At 38.5% G+C, this 27,648-nt stretch overlaps 1 protein-coding gene across 3 annotated transcripts in view; it reads left to right on the forward strand.

Moving 5' to 3' along the window:
- ubr3 (ubiquitin protein ligase E3 component n-recognin 3 (putative)) overlaps positions 1-27,626 on the forward strand; it is a 37,084-nt gene extending 9,458 nt beyond the window's left edge. The window contains exons 19-40 of one of the 3 annotated variants that reach the window (XM_023950541.1): positions 3,228-3,324; positions 4,029-4,170; positions 4,552-4,656; positions 5,470-5,640; positions 7,394-7,426; positions 8,196-8,641; positions 9,171-9,259; positions 10,719-10,868; positions 11,325-11,458; positions 11,745-11,855; positions 12,668-12,868; positions 13,225-13,361; positions 14,924-15,009; positions 17,096-17,198; positions 19,608-19,708; positions 20,198-20,322; positions 22,986-23,093; positions 23,297-23,422; positions 23,568-23,747; positions 24,592-24,801; positions 25,060-25,199; positions 25,389-27,626. In XM_023950541.1, the coding sequence (XP_023806309.1) occupies positions 3,228-3,324; positions 4,029-4,170; positions 4,552-4,656; positions 5,470-5,640; positions 7,394-7,426; positions 8,196-8,641; positions 9,171-9,259; positions 10,719-10,868; positions 11,325-11,458; positions 11,745-11,855; positions 12,668-12,868; positions 13,225-13,361; positions 14,924-15,009; positions 17,096-17,198; positions 19,608-19,708; positions 20,198-20,322; positions 22,986-23,093; positions 23,297-23,422; positions 23,568-23,747; positions 24,592-24,801; positions 25,060-25,199; positions 25,389-25,506 (3,113 nt within the window). In that variant the 3' untranslated portion in view covers positions 25,507-27,626. Of the gene's footprint in view, positions 1-3,227; positions 3,325-4,028; positions 4,171-4,551; positions 4,657-5,469; positions 5,641-7,393; positions 7,427-8,195; positions 8,642-9,170; positions 9,260-10,718; positions 10,869-11,324; positions 11,459-11,744; positions 11,856-12,667; positions 12,869-13,224; positions 13,362-14,923; positions 15,010-17,095; positions 17,203-19,607; positions 19,709-20,197; positions 20,323-22,985; positions 23,094-23,296; positions 23,423-23,567; positions 23,748-24,591; positions 24,802-25,059; positions 25,200-25,388 lie in introns of those variants that run through there. The other 2 variants (XM_023950542.1, XM_023950543.1) reach the window with 2 other exon arrangements.
- The last annotated feature ends 22 nt before the right edge of the window (positions 27,627-27,648 follow it).

Consider the following 27,648-nt stretch of genomic DNA (forward strand, 5'->3'; position numbering starts at 1 on the left):
AAAATTTTTAAACATTAAAACAAGACACCATATCTTAACCTTTTTTGATAATTGTCATGTTTACGTTCATTGTATCTTAAAAAAAAAACAAATTATCAGTGTATTAAGTTTTGTTTTAAAGCTGACATTATAAATGCAGCATGTTTAGTTAATCGATTTATTCAAAGGCTCATGGTCATCTTTTTTTTTTAGTTTTTTTTTTACAAACTTTATTAAATGTAACAATTCAATACACAACAATGCAAAACGGCAACAAGAAAGGAACAAACCAGGGGGTTATTATTACATTTTATACAAAGACATTGATACTGACGCACAGATCGAATGTTTTAATGGCTTTCTTATTGTGTTCATGTATTGTTTGAACTCATTGATAAAGATAGAAAAATGAGGGGGATAAATTTGTAACTTTGGATTTATGAATGTGCCACTTGCATAAAAATAATACAAGGTTAATGATGTACAGTCAGGACCATAAATATTTGGACAGAGGCGCATTCTTTTTAATTTTGAGCCCATGAAATGAAGGCCAGGGCTCGACATAGCCATTTGTCCGCTGGCCCGGTCCTGTTTTTCGAGCAGTGCGGACCACAAGACTTTACTTTTCACTTGCCCGCTCGGGCCACTAAAATATCTAACGGTTTATATATTCTTCACCTTTTTCAATAAAGTAAATTTTGCGAAAACGTGTAGATTTACCTCGTCTTCATAATTTAGTTTTTCTGCTAGTCCTGTGTTCAGACTTCAAGGGTTTCTATGGGAAACCTTTGATCACTTATCCTTCTCTCCCGCCTGCGCGCGCGCGGCTTTCACTGCCGAGCACCACGCGCTCACTACTTTTTTTTTTCAAACTTTATTGAATGTAACAATTCAATACAAAACAATGTTAAACAGCAACAACGAAGGCAAAAGCCAGTGGGTTATTATTACATTTGATTATAAATCCGACACCGTCACTGAAGAGAGACTGAAGCATGTCAGAGATGTGGATGACATGGCAGGAATAGATAGGAATATTTTGGATGGAGTAGTGGGTATAATTAGTAGTATGGACAGCAAGATATTTAATGAATGCATTGAAGATGAAACTGTATGCACTAAGCTTTAAGCTGAATGTCAAAGAATCAAAGGCAACTCCAAATACCTGAATCTCAGACTCAAATGCAGTAGAATGTTAAACTACTTAATTTTGTTTTTCTTTACAACACTGTAAGCAGTAAGTATTTCTAGTTAGCTGAATGATCTCAGTTAGACCTGCACAATATGAGGAAAACTCGCGATATGCGATATCAGAGATTAAAATTGCGATAACGATATAATTTGCGGTATATAAACAAACAGCAAAATAACCAAATAACCATTCCCAGTTTAAAAATTATACTCCAAATGACCCACGTTGACATAGGTTACAAACATCTAACATAACAGGGCTCCATCTGATTGGTCAACAATGTGAAGGCGTCCATCCGATTGGTCAAATGCATTAAGGGATTTATTTGATTCGTTAAATGGTTCAAGCTGCCATTAGATTGTTTTAACACATTTAAGGTTTATGATTTATTGCGATATTTGCCGTTAGAAGCACAATGAAAACTTCTGAACTAGTGTTACCTACTACACTGCAGTGCTCTCTTCAAAACATCTGAAACAGACTAGAGCAGATTTAAGTTTGATATGCTCTATTTTCAGTCATTGAAAAGTGTAGAAATAAGTGATGTCACCAGAATGCACCAAATTGCACCATATTAAAAGTTTCCGGGGGGGCATGCCCCCGGACCCCCCTAAAGTTGCAAGCACCTGCGGAGCGGCGGGTCCCGCTATGCGCGGTGTCGGGCCAGTAACTTTCAGGCAGGGCCAGTAAGTTTCAAAAACTACTGGCCCTGTGGGCCAGTGCAAATTTCTGGCCTATGTCAACCCCTTCAAGGGAGTGTGTTTAAAAAAAATGCTTTTCACATTTTTATGCAATCTTTTGGTTCAACCCATGGAATAAAAGCTGAAAGTCTGCACTTCAATGGCATCTGAGTTGTTTTGTTTAAAATTCACTGTGGTAATGTACAGTAACTAAATTAGAGAGAATCATGCGTCTCTGTCCAAATATTTATGGTCCTAACTGTGTAATTGTTTTTTTTTATGAGATGGACAGTGGGTGAGGCCAAACATAACATGTTCTAAGTACAGGCAAAAGTTTGGGTCAATGTGGGCGGAAATGAAATTACAAACTTTAGATCAGAGAGTAGTGGAAAAGGGGCATGACCAAAATAAATGTACAGTATCTTCAGGGTGTTTTTGGCAAAAAGAGCAGGTTACATCATTATCTTCTTTGAACCTTTGCAGATATAGTTTGGATTAGTTTAAATGAGATTTCTTTCACTTTACTGGTTAAAATGTATTTTGCTGGTAGATTCTAGATCTTTTTCCATTCTAATTGGTAAACTAAATTATTCCAATAAGAAACTACATAGGGAATGGAAACAACATCCTTCTGAAAGAGTCAGCGTATACGGCGATTTGTGTTACGTGAAGAAGAAAAACAAATTTGACCTATTTCTATTTTAATTGCGTCAATTGGAAATAAAGTTTTGAATAACATAGTTATACACTTTGAAATTGCTTTTAAAACAGTGTTAAACTCCGTTTTAGGTATTTTGATGCTATATTTGAGGCAGAGTTCTTCATGTGACATCAAAGATCCGTTTGAGTCAAACAGCTGATTGACCAGAAGGATGTTTTGAGTAAACCAAGATGGATAAAATAAAGATTTATGTCTATATGAAATGTCTTTGTTATTCCATATGTAGTATCTGTGCAGAGAAAAATTGTGTTTGTAAATGAGTGACCAGGAAAGTAACATTTGTTTATGGAAGTAGGAAAGTTTTATTGGGATCTTTTGCACATTATAGTTACAAAATAAAAGAAAGTTTATGCCTCCTAATTAGGAGAAAAGGAAATTTGGTATGAAATTCCCGATTGAAGTTGGATTCTTAATAAAAGGTCTCAGCCATTTTATTTTAAAGATATTAGTTAATGCACAGAAGTCTAGAAAGTTAGCTCATGGTCATGTTATTGAATTTGATTCTGAATGGGGGAAAATAAAAATGATCAGTCACTTTGTGATGTCAAATCTCCACATGGGGGCAGACTTGTTCCATTTAAACAGAATTCTATAACTGGGCAGAAAAGTGTGAATTGGACACTTTCTGAGCTTAAATCCATCTTTTCTTAACCAGCTGAGGTGTGGGAGAAGGAATTTGACCCCATCATGGTGGTTCTCAGAACGGTCTATCGGCGTGATGTCCAGTCAGCAATGGACAGATACTCAGCATTGTAAGTCAAACCTGCTCCCCGTGTTTCCTACAAATACATTTTCTCCATTTTAGTTCCTTTTTTTTGGTCCCCCCTCAGCAGTCATTTTAAATGAGCATTAAAAAGTTTGCGGTTTAGTTTAATCTCTTTGGCATCCTCTACAATGGAATAACAGGAAAGTATAAACTGACGCAAGTGTCAAGAAAAGACATTTAGTTTAACTTGTATAAGAATTGAAGAAAATCTTTCTGTTGATGTAACTTTTATAAACTTCTTTGAAGGAGGAAAAAAATGGTTACCAGGTAATTTTCTTCAAGGTTGCAGAGATTTTAACATGGAATATAGTATTATTGAATATCTTCCTCACAAAAAGCTTCCATCTTAGAAACTGTTTTATTTTTGTTGAGGGGAAAACAATTTAGCAGTTAAATTCACCATAGATTTACAAACCTACCTTTCCTTAACTTTACTGAATGTAGAAATGCTTCAAAATCCTCATCTTTTGAAGCTTTTACTTTTTTGGTTTTTTGTTTCTTCAAAGGTCTTTATGAAGCTATTTTTGATTAAAAAAATAAATTTAGAAAAAAAGTTAATTACTTTCAATTTTTGTGGCCACAGTCCCCAGCTAATGTTCTTGAACAACATTTGGTCTTCTAACTAAAAGAGAAAACTGTAAAACCATTGTTTTCTATGAACTCTGGTCTTCCTATTGTGATGTTGTATAGTTTGAAGCAGTATGGCATTCATACCGATAACCCATGGCCCCCCTACAAGGAGAGGACCCCTCTGCATCCATGTTACAAAGGTCTAACCCGCCTGCTGCACTGCAAGACGCTGCACATTGTGATCTTCACTCTTCTCTACAAGGTGAGATTTTAAAAAACTCTTTTTGTTGGTTAATGTTTAATATATGTGTAATTCTGTTTATTTATATTTAAGTATAAGGTAGAGCACAACCAGCAGAAATGCATTTTAATGGTCTCCTGTGAATATGTGTGCTGGCAGTTGGTCTTTATTTGGATTGTAAAAAAGTTTTTTTTTTCTTTTCTTTCCCCAATTCTTTTTATTTGCTATTTTTCTTCACTTATCTCTCAAGAATAGTTGAACAGTTGTCAGGTTTTTGTTGGTACCATTTGTGAGACTGTTTTAAAAGCAACTTAACTGTAACATTGCCTGTAAATACTAAATTAACATAACTTCTTCCTCCTAAAATTACTAACTAAAAGTGTTTGATCTATTTTTATTTAGATTTGGATGGATCATCCGAATATGTCTGAGCACGTTCTTTGCATGGTGCTGTACCTGATTGAGCTGGGCTTGGACAATCAGCTTCAAGAAAACAAAGAAGATGAGGTGAGGTCCATTGATACGCACATGTACGATATGGTCAAAGCAGTAGAGTCAATAGATAATCGTTAATGAGCAGGTACGATCAATTTCTATTTTAAAACGAGGCAAAAAATAGATACTGTTCAGCTTAAACCTTCAGATAAAGGAATTACTCATTTTATGAAGTTGTGTAATACTGAATGTGTTTTCTTCATTACCAACAAAATTTCTGCAGGTCGAAATGATATGAGCCAAATTGTTTTATTTATTTGTTTTCTTTTTGGCTATATCCAGATATGCAAGGACAATAAAAAAAGTTTAAGTTAGATTTTCTAATGTCTTGCCTGGGTTACTTGAAAATAGGGTAATAGATTGGATTTGTCTATTTCTCAGAGCAACCTCAGTCTTCTCATGCTATCCACATTGTTCTGACTTTTATGTCATTTATCATCACAAATATGAGCCGAAGTATCGCAGACAATTTTCTGATTCCTCTCGTCTTTTGACGCTGCTTTTAATCCATCTTGGAAAGTGTTCTGTGTAACTCTGAGCATTCTTAGGGGTGTAATAAACTTAAACTTCTGTAATAAACTTAAACATCCAGTGTAACTTTTAAGTTACACTGGATGGATTTGTCTGTAGAAAGGAGAACGTGCACATGCATCCAATTATTTTATTTTTACATTCTGTCTCTTACAGTTAAAGTGTATCCATAAGGAATATTAAAGACCTCACTCTTCTTTTTTAGTGGTAGAACCTTCAGAATCTGTGACTGACAAATACTTTCTTGACCCCAAAGTCTTATCTTCTAAGTCATTCAACACGTTCTTCCTGCAGGAGCCTTGCATTGAGGAGCACTGCCATGACAGCTGGTTCCCTGGAACCAATCTCCTCTCCAACCTGCACCACGTCATAAACTTTGTGAGAGTTCGAGTTCCTGAGACGGCGCCTGAAGTGAAGAGGGAGCCTCCCCCCAGCACCAGCACTGAAGCTGCATCTTATGGCCAAGTAAGTGAGAGTTTAGTCTGGATGTTAACTTAATGGTGTTTCTTTTTTTTTTTTAAATTTTTCATCAATTCATTTTTATCAGGCAGCGTCTCAGACTCTGGATTAAAAGTTCTTGGTTAATAGTAAATATTCAGCAGTAATACGGCTGGTTCATGGTTCGCCCAGCAACCCATTGCAGTGGGGTCTGTGTGCATTTGGTGGATTATTAGTATTTAACTTGTCAGCTAAGTCTGCTGTTAAGGTTTTAAGTAAAGAACTTTTGTGTACTTAATATATGCTCATTTAATTGGCTAAAAACTTTTAGCTTTTGTCTTTAAAAGTAAATCAATGAATACTTGCATGGTTAATAAAAAAAGCTTTATTGCTCAAAAGTTTCATATTTATTACTTGATGATATGCTATGCTGCTTTCTTAAACAACTTGAAATCTGGTTATATTTTGTTATTAGCTTTTGTTGCGTCAAATCATTAACTTACTGACCCTTCTTTTGGTCATTTGACATGTTCACAACATGGTCTTATTTCTGATAGGAAAAATAAAAGAAATGTGGTTTCCCATGGTGTTGTGCACTGCAGCATCTCTGCGACAGTTGATCCTTGACAGTTGAAAGTTGCTTCCTAGCAGTGAAATGCCCTTTTCCTGTGTTTTTGTTTTCCTCTGTTACCCCGTCACACGACACACGTTTTTCATGTGTTAAATGAAACGCTGAAAATCCCTAAAAAAAGCCTCCATTTTGACATTAAAGGGCAAATCTTCATCGCAAAGTCTAAATTGGCCGCAAACATTTCACAGAGAAGGAAGATTTAACAAAATAAATTTGCTGATTTGTGGAAGTTGTTTCTGATTTGTGTAAACTTTAAAAGGGCCATGTATGAATTTGCCTTCAGCACGGGTGACTTAGGCAGACGGCATCTGTTAAGAAACTTTAGCACAGAAAATGCTCATCTGTGTTGAAAAACATACACAATGAATCAGGATTTATGTAAAAAATAAAATATGATCAATCTTTTTGCCCAGTCAGACAATCTGAGACTGGGTTGAGTTCTTACTGTCAACTTCTACAAAACAACTACTTTGTTTCATTTAATCTTTATCTGTAAGAAAAAATCGACTAATGTCTTCAGATTTTCTTAAACTAAATTTCTTGTAATAGGATTTTAATTTGAAAAATAGATTTTTTCAGAAAACGGAAGCTTAAAAATATTAAACGCGAACTTTGGCCCCGTACGGACCGGGCCGTGAAAATATTGTATGACATTAAACCAGTCAGTGGCCTAAAAAAGGTTGGAGACCACTGTCGTAGGACATGGTAAATAATTAGAAATATGCCGCTTAGTTGTGGGCAGGACTGTTGGTGCAAAGCAACCCCGCCCCTTTTCCCCTCAGAGCTTGTGGCTTGCCCTGAGTATTTTCTACGTCACAAATACGCTCTTTTTCGAACATAACTTTTTTTTGTCTGCTCCTGATTCGCAGCAGTTTGAATGAAGAAATACTGAGAAATGAAAATTTGAGCTCATCTTTCTTTAAAAATCTCTTCCGTCATCAGAAAAAGGCCTCCAGAACATGTTAGAAACAGCAAAAACAAGGTTTCATTGGGGTGGGTCTTTAAGTTGTAATGTACAAGCTGGAATGTTTTTAATTTTTTTTCCAGACCTTATGAGCTTTGTTTTTGCTCGGGCTTAACATTTTGTTTTTTTCGACACTTTGCCTCTTTGTTAATATTTCCTTTTATTATATTTTACTCCTTTGACAGAACTCCAGGCGTCTTTCAGGAAATTGGAGAGAGGTAGCTGTCTGCACCCGTTTCTGTTGAAGTCTAATGACTTTATTTATCATAACGGCTGCATTTTTAGATCTGTGAAAGAGCATTTCTGCATGTGTTTGTGCATCTCAGAGAAGGTCTGCCTTGGTGTTTTATAGCATATGTACATCGCCATGCTTCAGCAGTTACCCTCCCTGTTGACTGCTGAAACTAATTATGTGTGAAATGCAGGTTTGGGGTAAATGCTTTTTAACCACATGTCAGAATGATTGATGTTACCCTGACTTGGCTGTATGATGCATGTTTATTTAACAGCGCAGCTCAGGTCCTTCTTTGTCAGGTCGGGTCGCCGCAGTCCTTCAGCTGGCGTCCGGGCTTTAATGGGACTGTTGATTTTTCTCTCAATTTTCCACAGCAATATGTTTGCTGTAAGATCAGCAGAAGTGAAATGTCAGCTGAAATGTTTACTGTGTGGATTGTTGTTGTCTGAATATGATAATGAAAAACATTCCTGATTGATAAAAATTCACTTTGCACTTTGATTTTGATTTTTTTTTTTTTTTAAATAAAAATGTCATGTTGTGCTAATAACAAACGTTCTTCTTTTTAGCAGTCTGTTGCTTTGGTAAATATGTCACATTACAGTTTTTTGATGTTTTACTATTTTAAAAGCTGCAACAAATTAGATTCTGGATTTTTCTACTTTGCCAGGGTAAAGCCAATAAGCGGACACGCAGACACCACTTCACCACATCAGTTCATTTCTTTTTCTTTTTTCTTTTTTTCTTTTCAGAACCTGCGGGAAGCTCAGGTATTCAGTCTTGTGGCAGAGCGCAGGAGAAAGTTTCAGGAGATCATAAACCGCAGCAACACAGAAGCCACGCAGGTTGTGAGGCCTAAAAGCTCGTCTACACGTTGGGTTCCACCAGGCACCCCCCCCCAACTGGTGACCGAAATCCTGGAGATCCGAGAGAGCATGCTGTCCCTCCTCATCAAGCTGCATCAGAAGATGTCGTCCAAGCAGAACTCCCTGTCGCCATCTTGGCTGGACGATGCGGACACGGGCCGCCTTGCTCACGGAGACGGCATCACAGCCATTGAGCGCATCCTCAGCAAAGCAGCCACACGCAGCTGCCAAATCAAGCGCAGCATTCAGGACGTTTGTGGGAAGCTGTTCCCTCCAGTGCTGCCCAAAAAAAGCAGTCCCACTGACAAGAAAACCATGGATAAAGAAGAAAGGTATTGTAATCACATTCTCCAAATTAAAGTTGGATTTTTAGCCTGATTGTATTATTTTGCTTAGTGGTATACCTTTTTGATTTTTTCTATTAAAATATTTTTCCTCATAAAGCGCCTGTTGGAGCATTTCGCATTGACAGATTTTTTGGTAGCACCTCTGCCTCTCACTAGAACTTCACCTACAGTCGATTCTCTCACAGTAGTTTTTTCTTTTGTGAACAATTTTAATCATTGTAATCTCGTGTATGTATAGTGTATTTTAACAATAATCCATAAACAATAAGTCACCGTTTATCTCATCACAAAGATATCAAACATTTTATCCAGGGCTGGCGTTCTCTGTGATTTCTAACCAACTCTGCCCCGGCTGCTTCTTATCGATCAAAACCCGCCTGCTGGGTAAACGGGAGCAGGTAGGGCAGAGATACCTGAAGAAAACGCAAGACACCAGCTCTGGAGTTAGAGTTTGACCCCCACCTCCCACTTCAAAAGCATGTTATTTCAAAGAGAATTCAACATTTTCTTTCAGACGTCAGAGGGCAAGAGAAAGGCAGAAGAAGCTGCTTGCTGAGTTTGCTTCCCGGCAGAAGAGCTTCATGGAAACGGCCATGGATGTTGGTAGGTAAAAGGCCACAATTTAGTGACCAAAACCCTCGAGCAGGAATTTCCTGAAAAAGCTAAAGGTTTTGATGCCAGAATAGATAAAATAGCTGGAAATATGCTGGATGATGATTATAGAAAGTTGGTAGCAGTAATAGTTGTTGGTTTGTTGCTTGTGTTAGTTGTACAGTTCCTGCTTGGTCTCAAAAGCCCTTTTAGTGGAAATGAAGTGGGGGCTGATCCTGCTGGAACGGTGATGCCTGCCGGCAGTAGTCGGGGCACATAAGATCAAAGCACTAATAGTGGTTGGAAGCTCCCGGGACCACCCTGACACTGCATGGTTAACAAAAGAATCACTCACTAGGACTGTTCTGGTGAGACTGCAGCAACATCTGCATGCGCATTTCCTGCAGTGTCGTAACCTTTCCTTGTAAACTTGGAAATTAATTTGTACTTAAATAAGATATTTATCACTTTACTTCCTTTAAAAGCCTAGAGAGTAACTTAAGTGTAACTACACAAACGGATGAGCTGAAACAAACTGTTGTGAATGTATTCCATGAATCTTGAAATGAAATTTATCCCTCGAAGAGACGAACGTCATCAAAAATAAACTTCAACTGTGATGCCCTATGAGGCACCAACATCAAGGTGGAAGCACAACAATCATTTTAAAGGGCCTATACCATGCAAAACTATTTATTTTGCATGGTATAGACCCTTTAAAATAGACTAAAAGTTTTCTCTCTGTCTGGCTCTAAATAATACACCCTAATAAATCCAAAACTGCAATTCTGGTTATGTTATGCTTCTTAAAGTGTCTCCAACTGTCTTTCTATGTTGTAGTTTGTGCTGGTGTGTGCAAGGACATTGTGTGTGTGAATGGCCTAAGGCAAAGGCTGGAACATTGACATTTAATGCCGTTTTCATTTCCACGGGAACATGAGGGACCTCTCATGAGAACCTGCCTCTTAAAACAGCAATAAATCAATTTTGAACACAGCTTGACATTTCTGCACATTGTTTACTGCTTAAATCCAAATGCTGTCGTTAACATTTACAATCTAATTTTGCACCAGCCTTCATTTAATGTTGGTGGACATGTTTTTATGTACAGGAAATATTATCGACACTGGGCTTCAAAAGCCAAAAGGAATGACCAAAAATGACTTCAATTGAACGGGTTTTTAGCCCGAGCCACCTTCATTTAGGTTTTTTTTATATAGTTATTGTAACAGTTCCTTAGTGTCTGATTTGCATGAAAATAACGCATTTTTATTGTATTCGTACAAATATTTTGCAGTATCTTAAGAGTTTTCATTTTTACATTCAAAGGCCTTGAAGTTTTCCAAACTTCCATTGTAAAATCGCATTAATAATCCTGTCTCCATTCATGAGCAAAATCAATGTGGAAAGAAAGGTTTGATTGTCATTTTTTTTTTATTTGTTTCATTGCTTTTTCTTTGTTTTGTGCTAGAATCCCCAGAAGCCGAGGCAGCAATGGATTTAGGATCATCTGAAGTGATGGAGTCTGAGACGCACTATGACTGTGTAATCTGTGGTCAGAGCGGACCCTCCACTGAAGATCGGCCGACCGGCCTCGTGGTTCTTCTGCAGGCAACCTCGGGTATCTCTTTTCTTCCCTATTTGACTCTCTGTTAACTTAACCTACGCATCAGGAGCTCTTAAAACAACTTTTCTGTTATTTACATTCAACAGCAAACCATGTCAGGATTTAAAATTGGCAGTTTTAACTTTTAGCTTTGCATTTATTTTGAGGCTTCTATTATTATATGTTTTACCAATTAAATTAAAGCTACTTTTTTAAGGGAAAGTAAGTTTAAAATTGTAGTATTGTGATAGACAATAAAATTAATAGCCAATACATTTTTTTTATTCCTTTTAAATGTAGAAAATATGAATAAATAGCAAAATCTGTTACCTGTTTTGAATTCAGTTTTTTTCCTTACAGTTCATTAATTATATTTCTTTAAGAAGTAAAAAAAGTTAATTTTTTTTTTAAATAAGCATTTTTATTTTTATTGGAGAGAAAAAGTAATATCATGTTTGCTTGTGTTTTTAGTGCTTGGGCATCGATGCAAAAGTAAAGAGCCCAAGAATCTACCGACGAGCGACGAAGAGCACATTTACTCTGCAGACACGTGTGGAGTGGCTCACGATGTCAGGCTTACGCTCATGCAGCAGTTCTTCAAAGACGTGAGCGGTCTCTTCAAAACATTGTCATGGCACCTTTAATATTTTTTAGTTTTTCACACAAAATCTTTGTTTGGCAACGTTTTCAAGTGTCATTTAAGTTAGTAAATAAGAGCCTAGTCCCTCTGAAACCACCCCTAGAAATTGAGCATAGATGACACAAATTTATCTTATATACCGGTAGATGCGTATCACTTTTTAAGAATTTATGTATTTTGACACATTTTTTTAACCTCTGTTGAAATGCAAATGCTTTGTGTTTACACTTCTGATGTCTTTAAATCTGCAGAGTTCTTGTCTTCAGTCAGTGTCAATAGGATGGGACGGAGGAGTTTATGTCCAGACCTGTGGTCACACTCTGCATATAGATTGCCATAAGTCATATATGGAGTCTCTGCGGGTGAGATAAAGTCAGACTTAATAAATGATTCTCTAAATCACATGTGTCAAACTCAAGGCTCACGGGCCAAATGTGGCCCTTCATGTCATTTTATGTGGCCCGCGAGAGCATCAAAGTTTTTGATTTCTTAAAATAAAAAATAATAATTGGTGTGTATTTATTCATATTTAGGGGGAATTGGACTTGAAATGTGGGATTGGGCAACTATACATTAGGACTTAAACACAGTCCATATAACCTAACCTGACAGAATCAAATTTAAAAGGATTTATGCTAGAGTAACAAGCAAACATATGTTTTCTATGCAACTGTTAATTGTCACTTTAAAAAGTTATAATAAATAAATAAACTAGTAATTTAACATTAAGGAGTAGTAGCGTTTATTTTTCACTACATTTAGTTACATGTATAAGTTATATCTGACCCTTTGAGGACAGCAACTATAGTGATGTGGCCCTCAGTGAAAATGAGTTTGACACCCCTGCTCTAAATGAATAGGAATGAACTAATGTAACTCTAGTCTCACCCTCCACGGATGGTTTCTCACCCCAAGCTCGGGTCCTCTTCCAGAGGCGGGGGTGCTTGAGGGTTCTGTGCATGCTGGTCCTAGCACTTCACTTTTCTAGACTGAGATGTATTCCAAGATGCTTGTACCTGTTGTCAATATCTGCTGTTGTTCCTTCTGGGAGGGAGACCTCTTCTGTGTGAACTCTCTGTCACCATCTGACAGCATTTCATTTTTTATCCTGTACATTTTTTGAGTCTGCATTGAGAGGGTTGAAATAACGTCTGCTTCATTTTTCCTTTTTCAGAACGACCAGGTCCTTCAGGGTTTCTCTGTTGACAAGGGTGAATTCACATGTCCACTCTGCCGACAGTTTGCTAATAGCGTCCTTCCCTGTCGCCCTGGGCGGGCCGCAGATGCCGCTTCATGGCACACGCCCACAAGCAAGAAGACTACTGTACTTGTTAAAGAGGTTGATGACCTTCAGGAGAGGCTCGCCCTTTTCCCAGTAAGTTTTTCAGTCATACCAAACCATAGCCTTTAAATAGTTTGATATGCTCATGTTGGTCTGCTGAATCATTATAGCTTTACTATTATAAGTGGGGAGTGGGAGAATTTCATATAAAAATATCTCTTTCAATTTAAAATATGAAATAGATATTGACTATATGAATGTAGAATTAAACTGACATATTGGTATGGTTGGTTATGTCTGTCTTTTTTCAGAAAGATCACCAAATATATTCTTTAATTTTGATTCTTGCTTGATTTTTATTTATTTATTTATTTTTTAAGCAAAGTCTCTTAGTCTCTTCCTTCGTCTTTCAAATAAAATGTAACCCATTGTTCCTCCTGTTGTCTAAGACGGAGTCCAACCTAAGTAAAGAGATGGAATTGGTGATCAAAGACATCAAGAACACCACCCAGAAAAAATACATGGACTACGGCAAGAACCCAGGCTCCCCAGACAACGATTTTCTCTTCATGTATTCAGTAGCGAGGTAAGATCAGAGCTCTTCAACATATAGAGAGCTTTTTCTTTATTTTGTAATTCTTGTTATAATGTGGACGTTGTTGGATTTTGATGCTGCAGTTTACTTGCCCACCAAATATTGGATAACTGGAGAATTGAATATTGACTACAGAAATGCAATCATCAGAAAATCCTGGTGAACATGGGAAGCAATTATCTGATTTATTTTGGGGAACTGTTAAAGGCGTCACTTTTGTGAACTCCCAAATGTGTCTGTTCATCATAAACACAATAAACTCAACTCTATGGAGCCCCTTTAGTTCCAGAATTATTTTTTCTGGTGTGCACAAGAGATCCATAAACCTAAATGTATTTTTAAATGTATTTTAAAAATCGTGCTAAATCCAATTTACTTTCCATGCTTCCATGCTGATGTCCAGTGTAATTCAACATGGAGACAGACTAATTTTTCTTTAAAACCTGTGTTTCTGGGATTTATTTGATAGTTTATTTATTTGGAAAAGACGCTTTTTTTCCACAGATGCTCAGTGTTTCCTTCCTAGCCTTAATATAAAATCCATGTGAATGCTTCATGTTGTAAATCTTCACTCTTTCAACTAAGATCCCCTGCTGATTTGAAATCCCACCTACCGATAAATTAAAAACAAAAAAAGTGGTCAAAAGTGGCAGTGGATGTTGTGTTGTGAAGCACCAACTTGGAGCAGCTCTGAAATGACCCTCTGCCATTACCTCAGCTTTGCTGACTCCACAGCGCTCTAATTCAAAAAAACTCTTCCTTACAAGTACCATAACCTTCCAGACCTTCGGCCTTCCCGGTGCTGTAGTTCCCTCTGCCCCTAACCTTCTACAGAATGCTTCCTTAAAGAGTGTCTGGGTGCCTGTTGGCTTTCTGAAGTTCAATGAACAGAGCAAATTGCCGGAGAAGGGGAAATTCTTCTGTCACAGCGGTGCTCTTATCAGCAAAAGCCAGATGGAGCTTCACTGTGACTGCATTATCTATGTGAAATTGGTTTTTCTCCCAGGAAACTCAATGCCCCCCCCCCAATCCACATTGGAGAAGAAATGCCCAGTAATTGAACAAAGCAGACGTATTTGAGCTGGATCTATTTATTTCACCATCAATCTGCTTCCTTTATTTTCTCCTTTTGTTAATGCTGCAGAAATAAAAATCACGTGTGATGGCTGGAGTTGAGAGGGTTGAGCATTCATCCTCAAATTAGTGGGTTGGGGGTTCAAATCCCAGGCTTGACCGTCACTGTGTCTTTTGGAAAGACACTTAACCCCACGTTGCCTTGACTTGAATAAAACTTGGAAGTAGCTCTAAATAAAAGCTTTTAAAGATCCACTTAAAATACAGTATATCCTCAGTTGCACCTCATGTGCCTTGTTTTATCTTTATCTTTCACAGAAGTTAAAAGTAACCGGTAAGGATACATAACCCACTTTAAATATCAAGTCTTTTAACAAAGTTCCCTAAAACTTGTCATGAAGGGACAGGTGTGTAGTGCTTTTAAATGTGCATCAGCCGAAAAGTTTTCTACTACTTTGCTTGCGGCTCTGTTACCCCAGAACCAATCTGGAGCTGGAACTGGTGCATCGGGGAGGAAACCTGTGCTCCGGAGGGGCCAGTGCAGCAGCCAAGCGCTCGTGTTTGAGTGAGTAGTGACCTCATAACTCTACTTATTCCTCTGGCAAAAAGAAGCCAATGCCAGCATAGAAGCCTAACTTGTAGCTCAGTGAACACATCATTTTTGTTTTTGTATTGATTATCAGTCAGTATTATAAATAAATAATATATTTCAATTATATGGCTTTTCAACAATGTTTCTTAACCTTTATTTCCTTTAAGATGAGACTCAATTAATTGCTAATAACTAACATTTTCCATCAGCTTTACAGTATATTTGGTAAACTAAGCAATATGTGATTTAATCCAATATTTCAAGTTACAACCGGATGGCTGTGACAGTAAAAACAACTAAATAAAATTGAGTCAACACTTGGATGAAATGATAGATGCTGTTCCACATGAGTTGTTGAGAGCAATTAGGGTAAATTAAATGGAAAAAGTGTGATTTCAGCTGGAAGTCTATGGAGAAGCTCTGCAGTGACGTACCTGAAGATATTGATGTGGAGTTTGGAATAGTCTGTATGGCAGGCTGTGCTTCAGTTCCAATTTATTTAATTGTTCTGTCATCATATTGGCTCTTAGTGTAAAAATGCACGACATCCTTGAGTGGCTCAAATTTTACGCTGGAGGCTTGCCATGATGAGCTACATTAATCGCGTAGTCATGTCGGCAGCCACATTTACTCAGTTGCAGTATATTAGTGTTCATTCTGTGGGAAATTGATTCTAAGGAAAGGGCAAACATTGGTAAGTGAAGCCCTGCGAGGCTTCTAAGCCCGTTTCCCTTGAGGCTTTCTGCACATTGAGCTGCTGAGGTTTCAGTTGACTGCAGAAACAAAACCCTCTTTAATTCTTTTGGAATGAATCAAATCCAAGGAGGTCCAGCCTTCAAATTGATTCATTCGTTCAACTTCTCCTGGTGAAAATAATCTTGTGAGGTTAGAAAAGCCTTTTAAAAGTAAATATAGGTGTCCAAATTAAGCATTGTAAGGCTTTTTTTAGTTTGACCATTCCATTACATAAATTATTTTATCCTGCTTTTCATACCAGAGCATACATCTTTATAAATTCACAATAATATTTGCCTGGACGCTAAAAGCAAAAATACAGTAATTATGAGTGGAACAGTCCTGGCTGGTCATCGTGGACCCTTTTGACTTTACTCGCAATTCGTCTCCAACTGAGCACCTTTTTTTGTGCTTCGCTGGTGAGTAACGACATTTTTTCTCAAGCATTTGAGAACTTTGGAAAACGCCTTGACAAAAGCTTATGGATATCCCCAATATATAGATCAGCTATACATTTTAAGCCATAAAACAACAGCAGAATCTGGACTCCCCCCTCAGTGATTTGAGCTGCTTGATGGCAGAGGAGAGGGGTTCGAGTCAGGACAAATAGAACCAGGCTGACACTTTTTTTTTTGTTTCATCTGCTGTTTCTCCTTTCACCTCTGGAGGGCAGTGTTGCTCCAAGTATTGCAGTGACTTGCAACTGAAAAAAAGTATGGATGACATGCACCACTTTGCTGCATTCCAGCTCACATAAAGCATGAAATGTGGTTAATTTTATTGTCGGAAAAAAAGGATCCAAGCCATTACATAACAATGAAATTACAGTTAATATTAATGCAGCTTCTGTGTTTTCCATCTTAAACTTTGTAAAATGTTCATTCTTATTCTAAAACAATTGTAAAGAGGACAGTTATTTTATTAGGCAAGACTGCAGATTGTTTTCAAGAATTTGTGCAGCTTTTTGTTGTTTTGTATTTGAACTAAAGCTGACAACAGTAGTGTTAGCTTTAAAAAATATTTTTTATTTGAAGCTACAATTTAAATATCCAGTTGTTTGTGCGCAGGGTCTTGGTTTAAATCGGTTTCATAACAAATGGCTGCTTCCTTGCCAGAGTCGCTCAGGGCTGTGAGGAACATCCATGAATCCATCAGGTCTGCTCTGGTTTATCTGAGCCAAACATTAGCCTGCAGTCACTTTTGATACTATTTTAGTTCAACTACTGTTTGTCGCTGTGACAAAGTAGGTTGAAACTGTTTTTTTTTCTTCTTACTATCTCTGTTTTAGTTATTTAACCATGTTTTCTCTTTTTGCCTTTCTCAGATCAGCTGTTTCATGTGTTGGCTATGCACATGCGTCTGTACAGTATCGATTCAGCTTACAACCCGTGGACGAGGTTGACTCAGGTTGCGCAAAATAAAGAAGAGTGAGTACCTTTCAGTCAGTCTCAAAGACCAGCTGATGAAAATCATGTTTTATGTGTTTTTGACATGTTCTTGTGGCCTTTTGACATATGTAAAGAGAATTTTACTGAAAATGGTACTACTTACTTTCTCTTATTCAAATTGTTGTTGATCAGGAGCAAACAAAAATGAGCCGTTTGAAAAAGATCATATTTGTTGGGTAGAAAATACACTGGGCGGGCCACAAGCTCCCTGCTCCGCTCCATTCCCATTCTAGACTAGATCCACGCACGTCTTCGTTTTTCTTGCCCGATCTGGAATCTGGCTCAAAACTAAATGGCTGGAAAGCTCAAATGTTGCTTGCTGTTGTTGTTGCACTGCTAATGTTAGGTTGGTGGTGTGAGGGCGTGTAAGCTAGCAGGACAGCATGTAAACAGATGGCTCTCAGTAACGGGGCTGGAAAGGAGGGACAGGGTGGCCCTGCCCACAACTCTGAGGCGAATTTCTGATGAACTACAGCCGCTCTGCAGAAACTGTGTCCTAGAAAATGACGCAGGTTTTTGATTATGCCTAAAAATGTAATAATCAAAACTTTAAAAATGGATCTAAAGACGATCGGATTAGGTCTTCAACTATTTACTACTGTAAATCCATGAATGCCCTCATGCAGCGCTCACATCTTTCTTAAACAAAAACGTACAGTCAAGAGTGCCACTCTTTCCTCTTTTTAAACACTTCCATTTCCTCCTCCTGCTCCTAACAGCCTTTCCTCCTCACAAAGAGGAGCTAAAAACAGAAAAAAAGAGACCGAGTATTGTTTCCATAGATACCAATAATTGCTGCATCGGGGAAATTACTGGGCCCTCCACACAGAGAGAAACAACCTTGTCAGGTTCACTGTATCCCACCAGTACAGCTTCTTAGCTTTCAAATATTCACTTGTGTTTACCAAAGTCTCGTATTTGCTTAAAAACTTAAAGGTTGGCTTGTCATATGGAAATTCTTGCACAGTAAAAACCTATTTTTTATGCTAATGTATTAAAATAAAACTGTTCTGCACTAAAGAGGAAAACATTTTATTTCATTAAGATTACCTAAAACAAACTAGCTTATAAAAGGATTTATTTGACCCAAACCAAATGTATTTAATAGCATTCCTCACTTTTCAGCAGGCCCATTTGCTTCCCAGAAAACGTCAGAGATGTCAGCTGAGAGCAGTTGATAGTTGAGTTAAAAAGCCCAGAAAAAGGTTAAAGGAAAGAGATGGAGCATCTTTATAGAAATACACATTTTACTTATACCTTTATAGTAAACATAATTAGGATTTTTTTTATTTTCAAGTTAAGAATGTAATTCAAAGAGCAGATGCCTTTTGTGTACATGGTTGAAAGATGGGTCCTTTAAGGTTTCTTTTTTAGGACTGGGGGTGGGTAATTAAGTGGTGAGTGGTTCGGTAATGGAAGGTATTATTCTTTAAGTGCAGTTCCCCGTGTTCAGAGAACCCAAAGCCTTTCAAGAGAAGAGTGGAGGCTAGGACACTAATTGTCAACAGAACAAAAGACACGTAAATGGAGAAGGTACCTAATCTGAGTGTGTATCCAGAGATGCATTAAGGCTGTAAGATAATACAGGGAATAACTTTTACTTCTGTGTTTTTTTATATTGTGAATATGTTTGTTCATTTTAAAATGGCCTCATTTGGAAATATGCTACAAAATGGAAAAATAAGTGTTTTTAATGTTTTTATTTGGTTTTATGCTTTTAATTCTTTTATGTTTTATGATTGTACAGTGTCTTGTTTTCCATGTATACAGCACTTTGGGCCTCCTTGCCTGGTGGTAGAAGGTGCTTTATAAATAAATAAATGATGAGGATTATGATGAGGAGTTTATTGCTTTATGCTATACAGAAATACATCTTTTAGCCGTACCCCCGCATGATGTGGACAGAAGTGGTCGTAACTTCCTTAACATTTCCATTTTGTTCTCCGCTTTAAGAAACGCCACAAATGGATTTTGGATGAAGGGGGCATTGAACATGTTTTATCAAAATGTATCTAGTTTTTGAATCCTCCTCTGATCTTACATCTGTTTTACATTTGAAATGTGTCAAATTAAAGCATGAATGCTTTAACCTGCTTCTCCTCGGACGAGGAAAACAAAGACACAAGTTACGGTACATGGATCTAGTCGCCACCTGCTCCTGGTTCACAACAATTTGAATAAATACTCAGAAATGCAATTTTAAGCCCAATTTTCTTTTTATATGTCCCCCATCATCAGAAAAATGCTATATGAACATGTTAAAAACACAAAAAACACAATTTACTTTGGAATGGATTTTTAAAAATGGTCCCAAAATTGACTATGGAACTTGTAATCTTAAATGTTTTGTACAGAAAAAATGAACTTTTCTTTCTTTTCCTTTTGCAGTGGCTTTGAGGAAGAAAGACCTGAGGTCCCGATGCTGTTTCGAGATGCTCCGTCCCTTCTCATCATCTTTGTTCTAACTATGCCGCAGCCTCTGCGTAAAGGTACTGCTGCATTCCCATGACCCTACAAGACAACCAGAACATCCCAAGAGCTGCTAAATCTGTTAAAAATGTATAAAAATAGGCTTTTGAAATATCAAAAACAAAACACTTTTTATTGAGGGTAGGGGTGTAAATAAATAAATCTGCAACAAGTATTTAAAATGTAATTAATCGCCTGGTTTTTGCTCTTCCTCACTCTGTATAATATTCAATAGATCTTTTATGTGGGAAGTGACTTTTGTCACAGCAGTTGCGGCTAAAGCTGCTTAGAAGAAAACATTTTGTTCTCATTAGCATATAGTAACCTAAAAATCTTTCAGCTGCATTTTAATGCTGCCGAAATGCTCCATTTATCCTCTTGCTCTCAGTTCACTGAGGCTCTCTGCTCCAGTAGCCACCACAGAGTGGCTTTTATTCATCTAGCATTTGAGATCCCAGAATCTGTTAGTTTGTCACAGTTTACACTTTCTTTTCAATCTCTCCATGTAGAGCACTTTACCTGCGTTGTCAAGATGCTGTACAACCTGCAGTTCACCCAAGGTTTGGCTGCGATGTCGACCAAGTTCAGCTCCGAGGAAAGGCAGGCCCGGGTGACGTCTGGAGCACTTGCAAAGGTACAAATAACCATTATGTAGTGGAACCTCCACATCCATCCTTCTTTCGTTTGTTATAACTTCTATTTGTGTTTTTCTTGTAAAATCTCCCTACAAGAGTTTATCTTGCAGCGCTCTGAAAGATTTTTGTTGAGTTATGGGTAACCAAATTTAATTGATGCGGTTTCCACCGTGAGTAGCATCACTCTTCATTATCTGGAGATGGGGTTTTGCTGGAGTGTGTTACATTCATTTGTCTCAAGTCTGTCAAGATTATATTAGTGAGTGGCTGGCTTGAATGCTAAAAGACAAAAAGCTGAAACATTAAAGGGTTTCCAGCAGTAATGGATGTGTAAATTAGTGTCTTTCTGCTACATTGGAGTGTACACGACCCAATTCCCATTATATTTTTTTTGTCTTTTTTTTTTGCCCCTATGCAACCTGTATCTGATCTTTTCATGACAGTCTGAACGGCACAGATCCGATCTTTTTAAATGTGACCCAGGCCACTTGGGTATGTGGTCTTGAATCAGATACGTATCCGATCTTTTGAAATGTGACTTCCGTCTGACCAGCCAGGCCACATGTATCCGACCCGTACGTCATTGATATCCTACATATGTCATAATTCTGCGTTGAAGTAGGCAGGAACGAGAACATAAACATCAACCATGGTGGACAATGCTGCTGAGACCAGTCAGTGGAAGGGAAGCGAGGGCCCCGATTTGATTAATATTTGGGGTGACCTCTCCATTCAGGCCAAACTCCAGGGCTCTTATCGCAACCGGGCGGTTTTTGAAGAAATTTCCAGCGAAATGGCAGAGCGTGGTGTTGAACCTTTCCCGCGATGAATTTTTGTTTTCTCCCTTTCCGACCGTGGTCAGAAGCGCGGGGGACCGAAGGTGGATTGTCCTTCGGGGTTCACTTCCCCGTTGGGACCCTCAGATTCTCCAGAGCGGGTTAATAAAGAGTCCATAGCAGTTCCTCTGGAGGAAGCCTTCTTTTATTGTTCTCCTTCCTCCATAACATAACATAAATGCGCGCCCCAACACACTTCCGCTGCCCTCTCTCACTCCCTCCTGTGCTGCACGCACTCTCTCCTCTCTCCTACACACACGCGCTCGGCCCCAGCACATTCACATCCCCATTCCACAGCAGTGGGTACAGACGATCCTAGCTCCAATGCCTTCTTAAAATGAGAAGATTGTTATTGTGCTGGCTCATTTGTGAAAATAAATGTAATAATGCAAAAAGAGCTCCACTGTTGACAACACTGTTGCTGACATCCATTGTTAACGTTAGCTACTCCCGCAAACGAGTGAAGTCGCTCACCGTTGAGTACTCTTCTGCGCATGCGGGTCACTTCTGGGTAATTTCACGGTCATGACCCAGGAGATCAAAAAAGTTTGCATTTAACTGGAAATGTGAACAGCGTTGGAAAATTATCTAATTTTTTCAAAAAATCGGAATTGAGCATTAAGCCCTGCGGTGTGAACGTAGCCTTAATATAGATTTGAAAGGAATAACATTTGTTACGTTTAATGCAAAACAAAACAATCAGTAAAAAGGAACAAAAAGATTCATCACCTTTTTAGTCTTAATACTTTAAATAAGTGGGGCTTTGGTTAAAATCTTCGCCACAACTGCCCTTACAGATGTCTGCGGGAGAAAAATAGACAAATGGCTATACTGTACGAGGCACACAGGTGGGCCACACAAAATACAAGGTCGTAAACCACTCTGTGAACCCGTAGAGAGATGATGTTCATGCACTGCGAGCAATAGGTCGTAGCAAACACTCGTGCAACAAATTAGGGTGAAGTAGGTGAGTCGCAAACCCTGCAGACTGTGCAAAGGTTAGTGCTGTTCATGTGAGGAGTCATATGGGCTTCTTGCGCCCAGCCTGACTTAAAAAAATAAAAAATAAAAAACGTTCAGATCAGATTTAAACTCAAATGACTGTGTTTGTTTGTGTCGGCATCCTGTGGGCGTCATACTTGCATATCATCCGCACACCCTGTGTGCCATATTTGTGGCTGGTCGGTAAGGAGCCAGTATGCAGACCTCTCTAATGACGAGTAAGCCACCATACGCATGTCACAAGTGCATGCAACTTGCATTAGGCTTAGAAACGAACATTACGATCCACCTAACACGTGCACAAATATCGTACATTTTCCATGTCACCCCTTGAGGTGGTCATACGAGCCACAAGTGAACTGCAAGACACACCTGCTCTCCTTAAGATGCGTATCTACGAGCCCTACTCCACAGGCACGGACAACCCAAATAGCCACAGCCCCCGTACAGGTCAACCTCACAAACGGGTGCATGTGGCTAGGGCTTAAGAAATGTGGAGACTCTCAGGGGAAGAATCGTCTTGTCCTGTAACTTCTGACAGTTGAACAAGATAGTAAATGTAAATCCTTCAGCTGTGACTGAATTCATTAAGTGGGGGACTTAAAGCTGTTGTGGCCTTCAGTCTGTAAAAGACTGTTGACAACATGGAACAAGTGTCCTACAAGGCTCGCTGATTCATGCTCTGGTTAAAAAGCCATTGCCTATAAACCTTTCAACATTGTTGATTTGTTCGGTAAGTAAAAATGTTTTTCTTCTGTGTGGGTTCTCTGTGTTTTTCCTGCATTATTTACCGTAGTTGTTGTTTTTTTTTTTTTTTCTTCCAGAACACTGCAGTCTCTGAAAAGTCCTGTGAAGCCCTGCTCGGTCATGTTATCAGTGAGCTCTCAAAGGAAAACCGCGTCTACAACGTAAACCCGGAGGAAACGGCAATGGTGAGACGACACCACAGTAACTGCTCATCACTGAACTCATCTGGCAGCTGCCCTCCTCCCTCCTCCTATAAATTAGTCAATACCAGGAGAAAAAACTGGCTGAATTTCTCCACTGGTCTCCACGTTGGGGGAATACATCACTGTTTTATCAGCAAGCTGTTAACGGGTTATTGATCAGGTATTTGCGCCGTTTCCCTCCACAGCTGAGCTCCAGTGTGTGGTCCCCACAGTCTGTAGAGGTCAGCCTTCAGCAGTTCTGCCTGCCCTTTCTGCGCCTCTCCTGCCTTCTGCAGCACCACCTTTATGGCGACAGCCTGACCGGCTGCTTGGTACGTTTCACCAAAAAATGTCCAACTGATTTTTCATCCTTTCAGTGAGAACATGCAGTTGTTTTTTATCGTAGTTGAATTAGATCATTTGTAGGAAGTAGTTTAGAATGATCTCACTGCTTTTTTTGTGCTTATCTTTAATTAGGAGGAAGAGGAGTTCTCATCTTTGGCTGTGTGCCTAGGGCTTCTACCTTCATCCCCTCAGCCTTCCAACGCCATGCACAGTGCCTCATGTCTGGAGTGGCCCGTCAGCGCCTTTGACTTGGTGTCACAGTGGTGTGCTGAGGTCACGGGGCTCTCACAAATGCAAGCTGAGCAAACACTGGTACACATGCTGTTCATAAGCTTTCAATCATCACCTGAAGGTCTGTTAGGTTATGGAGTTCAGTTGTGACTGACACTCTTGCAGTGACCCTGAAGTCCAAATCACTCAACACAAAAACGTATTAAAGATCACAACAACAATGTAAAAAAAAAAGCAAAATAAATAAAGAAATGACATTTTAAATATCAACACAAAATTCCAGAAACCAAAATATTTCGGAAAGTAATTTCCAAAAAGAAAAAAAAGAAACGACATAAGAGACCTGCAATGGAAGATATTAGGAGACATCACTGATTCGAGGTGAACTGGAAGGAAGTTTTGCTCGAACTGTAGTTAAGAGTTGATTGAGCTATCACCCCACTTTAGTAGTCTCTGTGGTCAGAAGCTTAAAGAAATATTTCTGTGGGAAGATGTTGCCATGCCAGATGGCATCGAGGACTCCAGAAGTATTTATTCATTAAGCTCTGTGGAAAAGGTAAACAAACGTCGTCATCCAATCAGTGCCCAACATCACCTACCTTTTCCATTTTCCTTTTTTTTTAATTTCATAGTGATTTTATCTGGAAATTCTTCCTTTTCGTTTAATTTCAGTATTCTCGGAATTGCGGATTGGTTTCAGGAATTTTGTTTTGATTTCTAAAATGTAATGCTGCTTTTTATCGTTTTGCTTTTTGAACTTTAATATGTTTTTCTATTGACTGATTAGTGGATGTGACTTGTGCTTCAGGGCCACCGTACACTATACAGCGCTGTCGTGTGTCCTCTTTTAAGTCCCCAAAGAATGTGTCCGCTCTTAATGTGAAAAGCAAGCTTTTTACACCCCAGACTCTCTTCTTCTTTGTAGACCTTGCTTGTTCAAGATCCTCAGTGGGCAGCCCCTCGTCTTCTCCAGCTACCTGACAACTATAATATCATCTTCCAGTACTATCACAGAAAAGCTTGTACTGTCTGCAAAAAGGTGCCAAAAGACCCCGCACTCTGCCTTGTTTGTGGCGCCTTTGTCTGTCTCAAGGGCGTGTGCTGCAAGCAGCAGGGTATCTGTGAATGTGTTCTGGTAAGTTTCTATTCCATGTGTTGTCATAGTTTTTATGCGGTTTTAAAGATCTGGATTTCCTGGACAAACATCAGATTATTTTGCATCCCAAAAAGATTTTTAAATTGCTTTCTTAATGCAAAATGAGAGTTGTTTAAAGAAAGAAGATCTAGAGATCAATCATCTGTATTTTCCACAGGATTTAATGGTGGAGTTCCCGTTTTTTTTTTTTTTTGGGGTCCATCTTAATATTTAATGCTCGGTTTGTCTTTTTTGTAGCACTCTCAACACTGTGGTGCAGCAGCAGGCATCTTTCTGCTCATTAATGCCTCCGTCATCATCATCATCCGTGGACATCGTTTTTGTCTGTGGGGCTCCATTTACCTTGATGCCCACGGAGAGGAAGACCGTGATTTACGGTATGTCAGAAAACACACAGCCTATTCTATAGACATCTTAATACATCAAAGCGATTGAACTTCTAGAATTACTATTTAATTTGACCCAAAAAAACATTCTGGCTATGAAAATGGATTAGAGCACTTTTTCAGTGGAAAAGATGTGTGACTAAATGCCTGACGTTTATTATTTCTCTTCTTTTCTTCTAGCCGTGGCAAACCCCTCTTTTTATGTGAAGAGAGGTATCGTGTGTTGGAGCAGCAGTGGGTGTCCCACACCTTTGATCACATCAATAAGCGTTGGGGGCCTCACTATAACGGACTCTAACCTCCTCCTGATACCATAGCCCCAGACTGAAAAGCATTTTATTATTATTTCTGTCCTGCTCTTTATTTACCGGCTTCTGTTTAAAAAAAAAAAAAAATTAAAAATCTGTAACTTTTATGATGAAAAACACAAGCGTGAGGGGTGAGGATAGTGCTGCTACAGCTTTGGTGTATGTGGTCAACAGTCATGCCTAAAAGATTTAGCACCCGTGTGTGTTCCGTCGTGTGGGTTTTTGGATGATAGAACTTGGTGAGATCAGAATAAAAAGCACAACTTTGCCCTGAAATTCAAATGGCTTGAAGTAGCCTTTAAAATTAGAATCCTGTTTTACTTCTTCATATAAAAAAAAAACAACAACAAAGAAAAAGAAGAATGCGCATATGAAATGCTGAAAGCCCTGGCAGAGTTTTGATTCATTTTACTCCTTGAAGCTAACATTGATATGCATATCTCATTTTATTTATCAGAATGTGCTGTACTAGCATGGGTTTCAAGTTTCTGAAGAGTGTATAGATGTCGCTGAAGTCCGCACTCCTCCACCATCACAACGATCGTTGGCAGGGCGCGTTAACCTCATTGGCGCACTCAAGTGGTTTTTCTTGCGTTTAAGTAAAAGACTCTTTTTGGGTTAATCCATCCTCAGGAATTTATTTTTCCATTATTTTTTTTTGCTGTTTAATTTTTTTTTTTTTTTTTTTTTTTAGATATTTAAACAAATGCTGCTGCTCATTGTTAAAATAAGTTTGTGAAGTTTTTATTACTTTTTTTCTGTTTAAGGTTGTGCTTTGAGTTTACAGTAGAACACAGGGAAATTTGGCATCGCCTCACTTTTTTCTTTTTTTTTTTTCTTTTCCAACTGCCACATTGCACTTGCTGCAGGTTTCATGGCCCGGTCCACACTTTTAGCTTCTAGTTGACTTTGAAAACTCTTGTGACTTCTTTACAGAAGACTTTTTTTTCGTAATAGTTAACAGGTGTAGCTTATTTTCTACCTGCGGCTATCTCTATTTTCAAAGTCATGAGATTTACGATGGAGGAGTCTGTGAAAAATCGAGGACTCCAGAAGTATTTATTCATTAAGTTCTTTTTTTTTTGCCACCATTTAACTTTTTAAAATTTTGATTGTAGCACTAAAGTAAAGCACTGTAGAAGTCCACAGTTTTTTTCAGCTGAAGCCAGGAATTTGCTAAAGAAAATGGCTTTGGTGTATGCCCCCTTCTTCGTTGTGCTTGATTACATAAATATACTTTGTCCTTGATGTTTCTGCTGTATTTAGCACTGTTGGGTGAAAGGAGAAATCTATCCCTTTAAGAAAGCTGACTGTCAATCAATATTCACTGCTGCTGCGCCACAAATCTTTTTCTTTTTTAATTGAATGGAAATGTGACATTTGCTGTTGTGATTTCCTTGCAAACCTTTGAGGTGGTCGACAGCAGGATCATCACACATTCTTTGAATCAAAGTGTTGCTTTGGAGAGGATGTTCCACTGCTTATCATTTATCATTTTAAAGATTTCCCCCCGTTTCTTTTCGGGTCAGCGGGGTGTCATTTCTAGTTGTATTTTTGACATTACAGGATTATCAGACTTAAGTATCCTGTTATACACTGTGCATGACATTTTTTACCAAACCATTCTTTAAGTGTCTTAGCTATCTATCGTCTAAATATCATGTTTTGAGAGCAGGGAGAATTTGATTCAGTTGTGCCTGCGAAAATGAGTCTGGACATTATGCAGCATGAAGCTGACATCCCCCGTTTTTTTGTTTTTTTGGGAAATGCTGGGCCGTATAGTGCTGCTTTGTGGGATCATTAAAATAAGAGAGTCAACACTGGAGAAACCTTTTGAGTTTATGCATGCTGCTTTTATGTTTACCAGGTTTCTCCTTTTTTTTTTTTTTTTTTTGCAGGACCCACTTTGTAAATGAGCGCAACCAAAAAAGCCAATGAGTGATGGGTGGAATTTGTAAGAGAAGGCTTCTGAGTGGACTTGTGTCAGAACGAAGAAAGAATACAGTACATTACTGTAGGTGCTGATTCAAACTTTGAGTTTGAGTGGGAAGTCTGATTTGGACATTTAAGGAAAAATGTAAAATATGTGAATAAAATATGAACACAGGGATTTTTCCTTTCTCTCTCTCAAT

The sequence above is a fragment of the Oryzias latipes genome, chromosome 21 (assembly GCF_002234675.1).
Source record: "Oryzias latipes chromosome 21, ASM223467v1".
NCBI classification, from domain to species: domain Eukaryota; kingdom Metazoa; phylum Chordata; class Actinopteri; order Beloniformes; family Adrianichthyidae; genus Oryzias; species Oryzias latipes.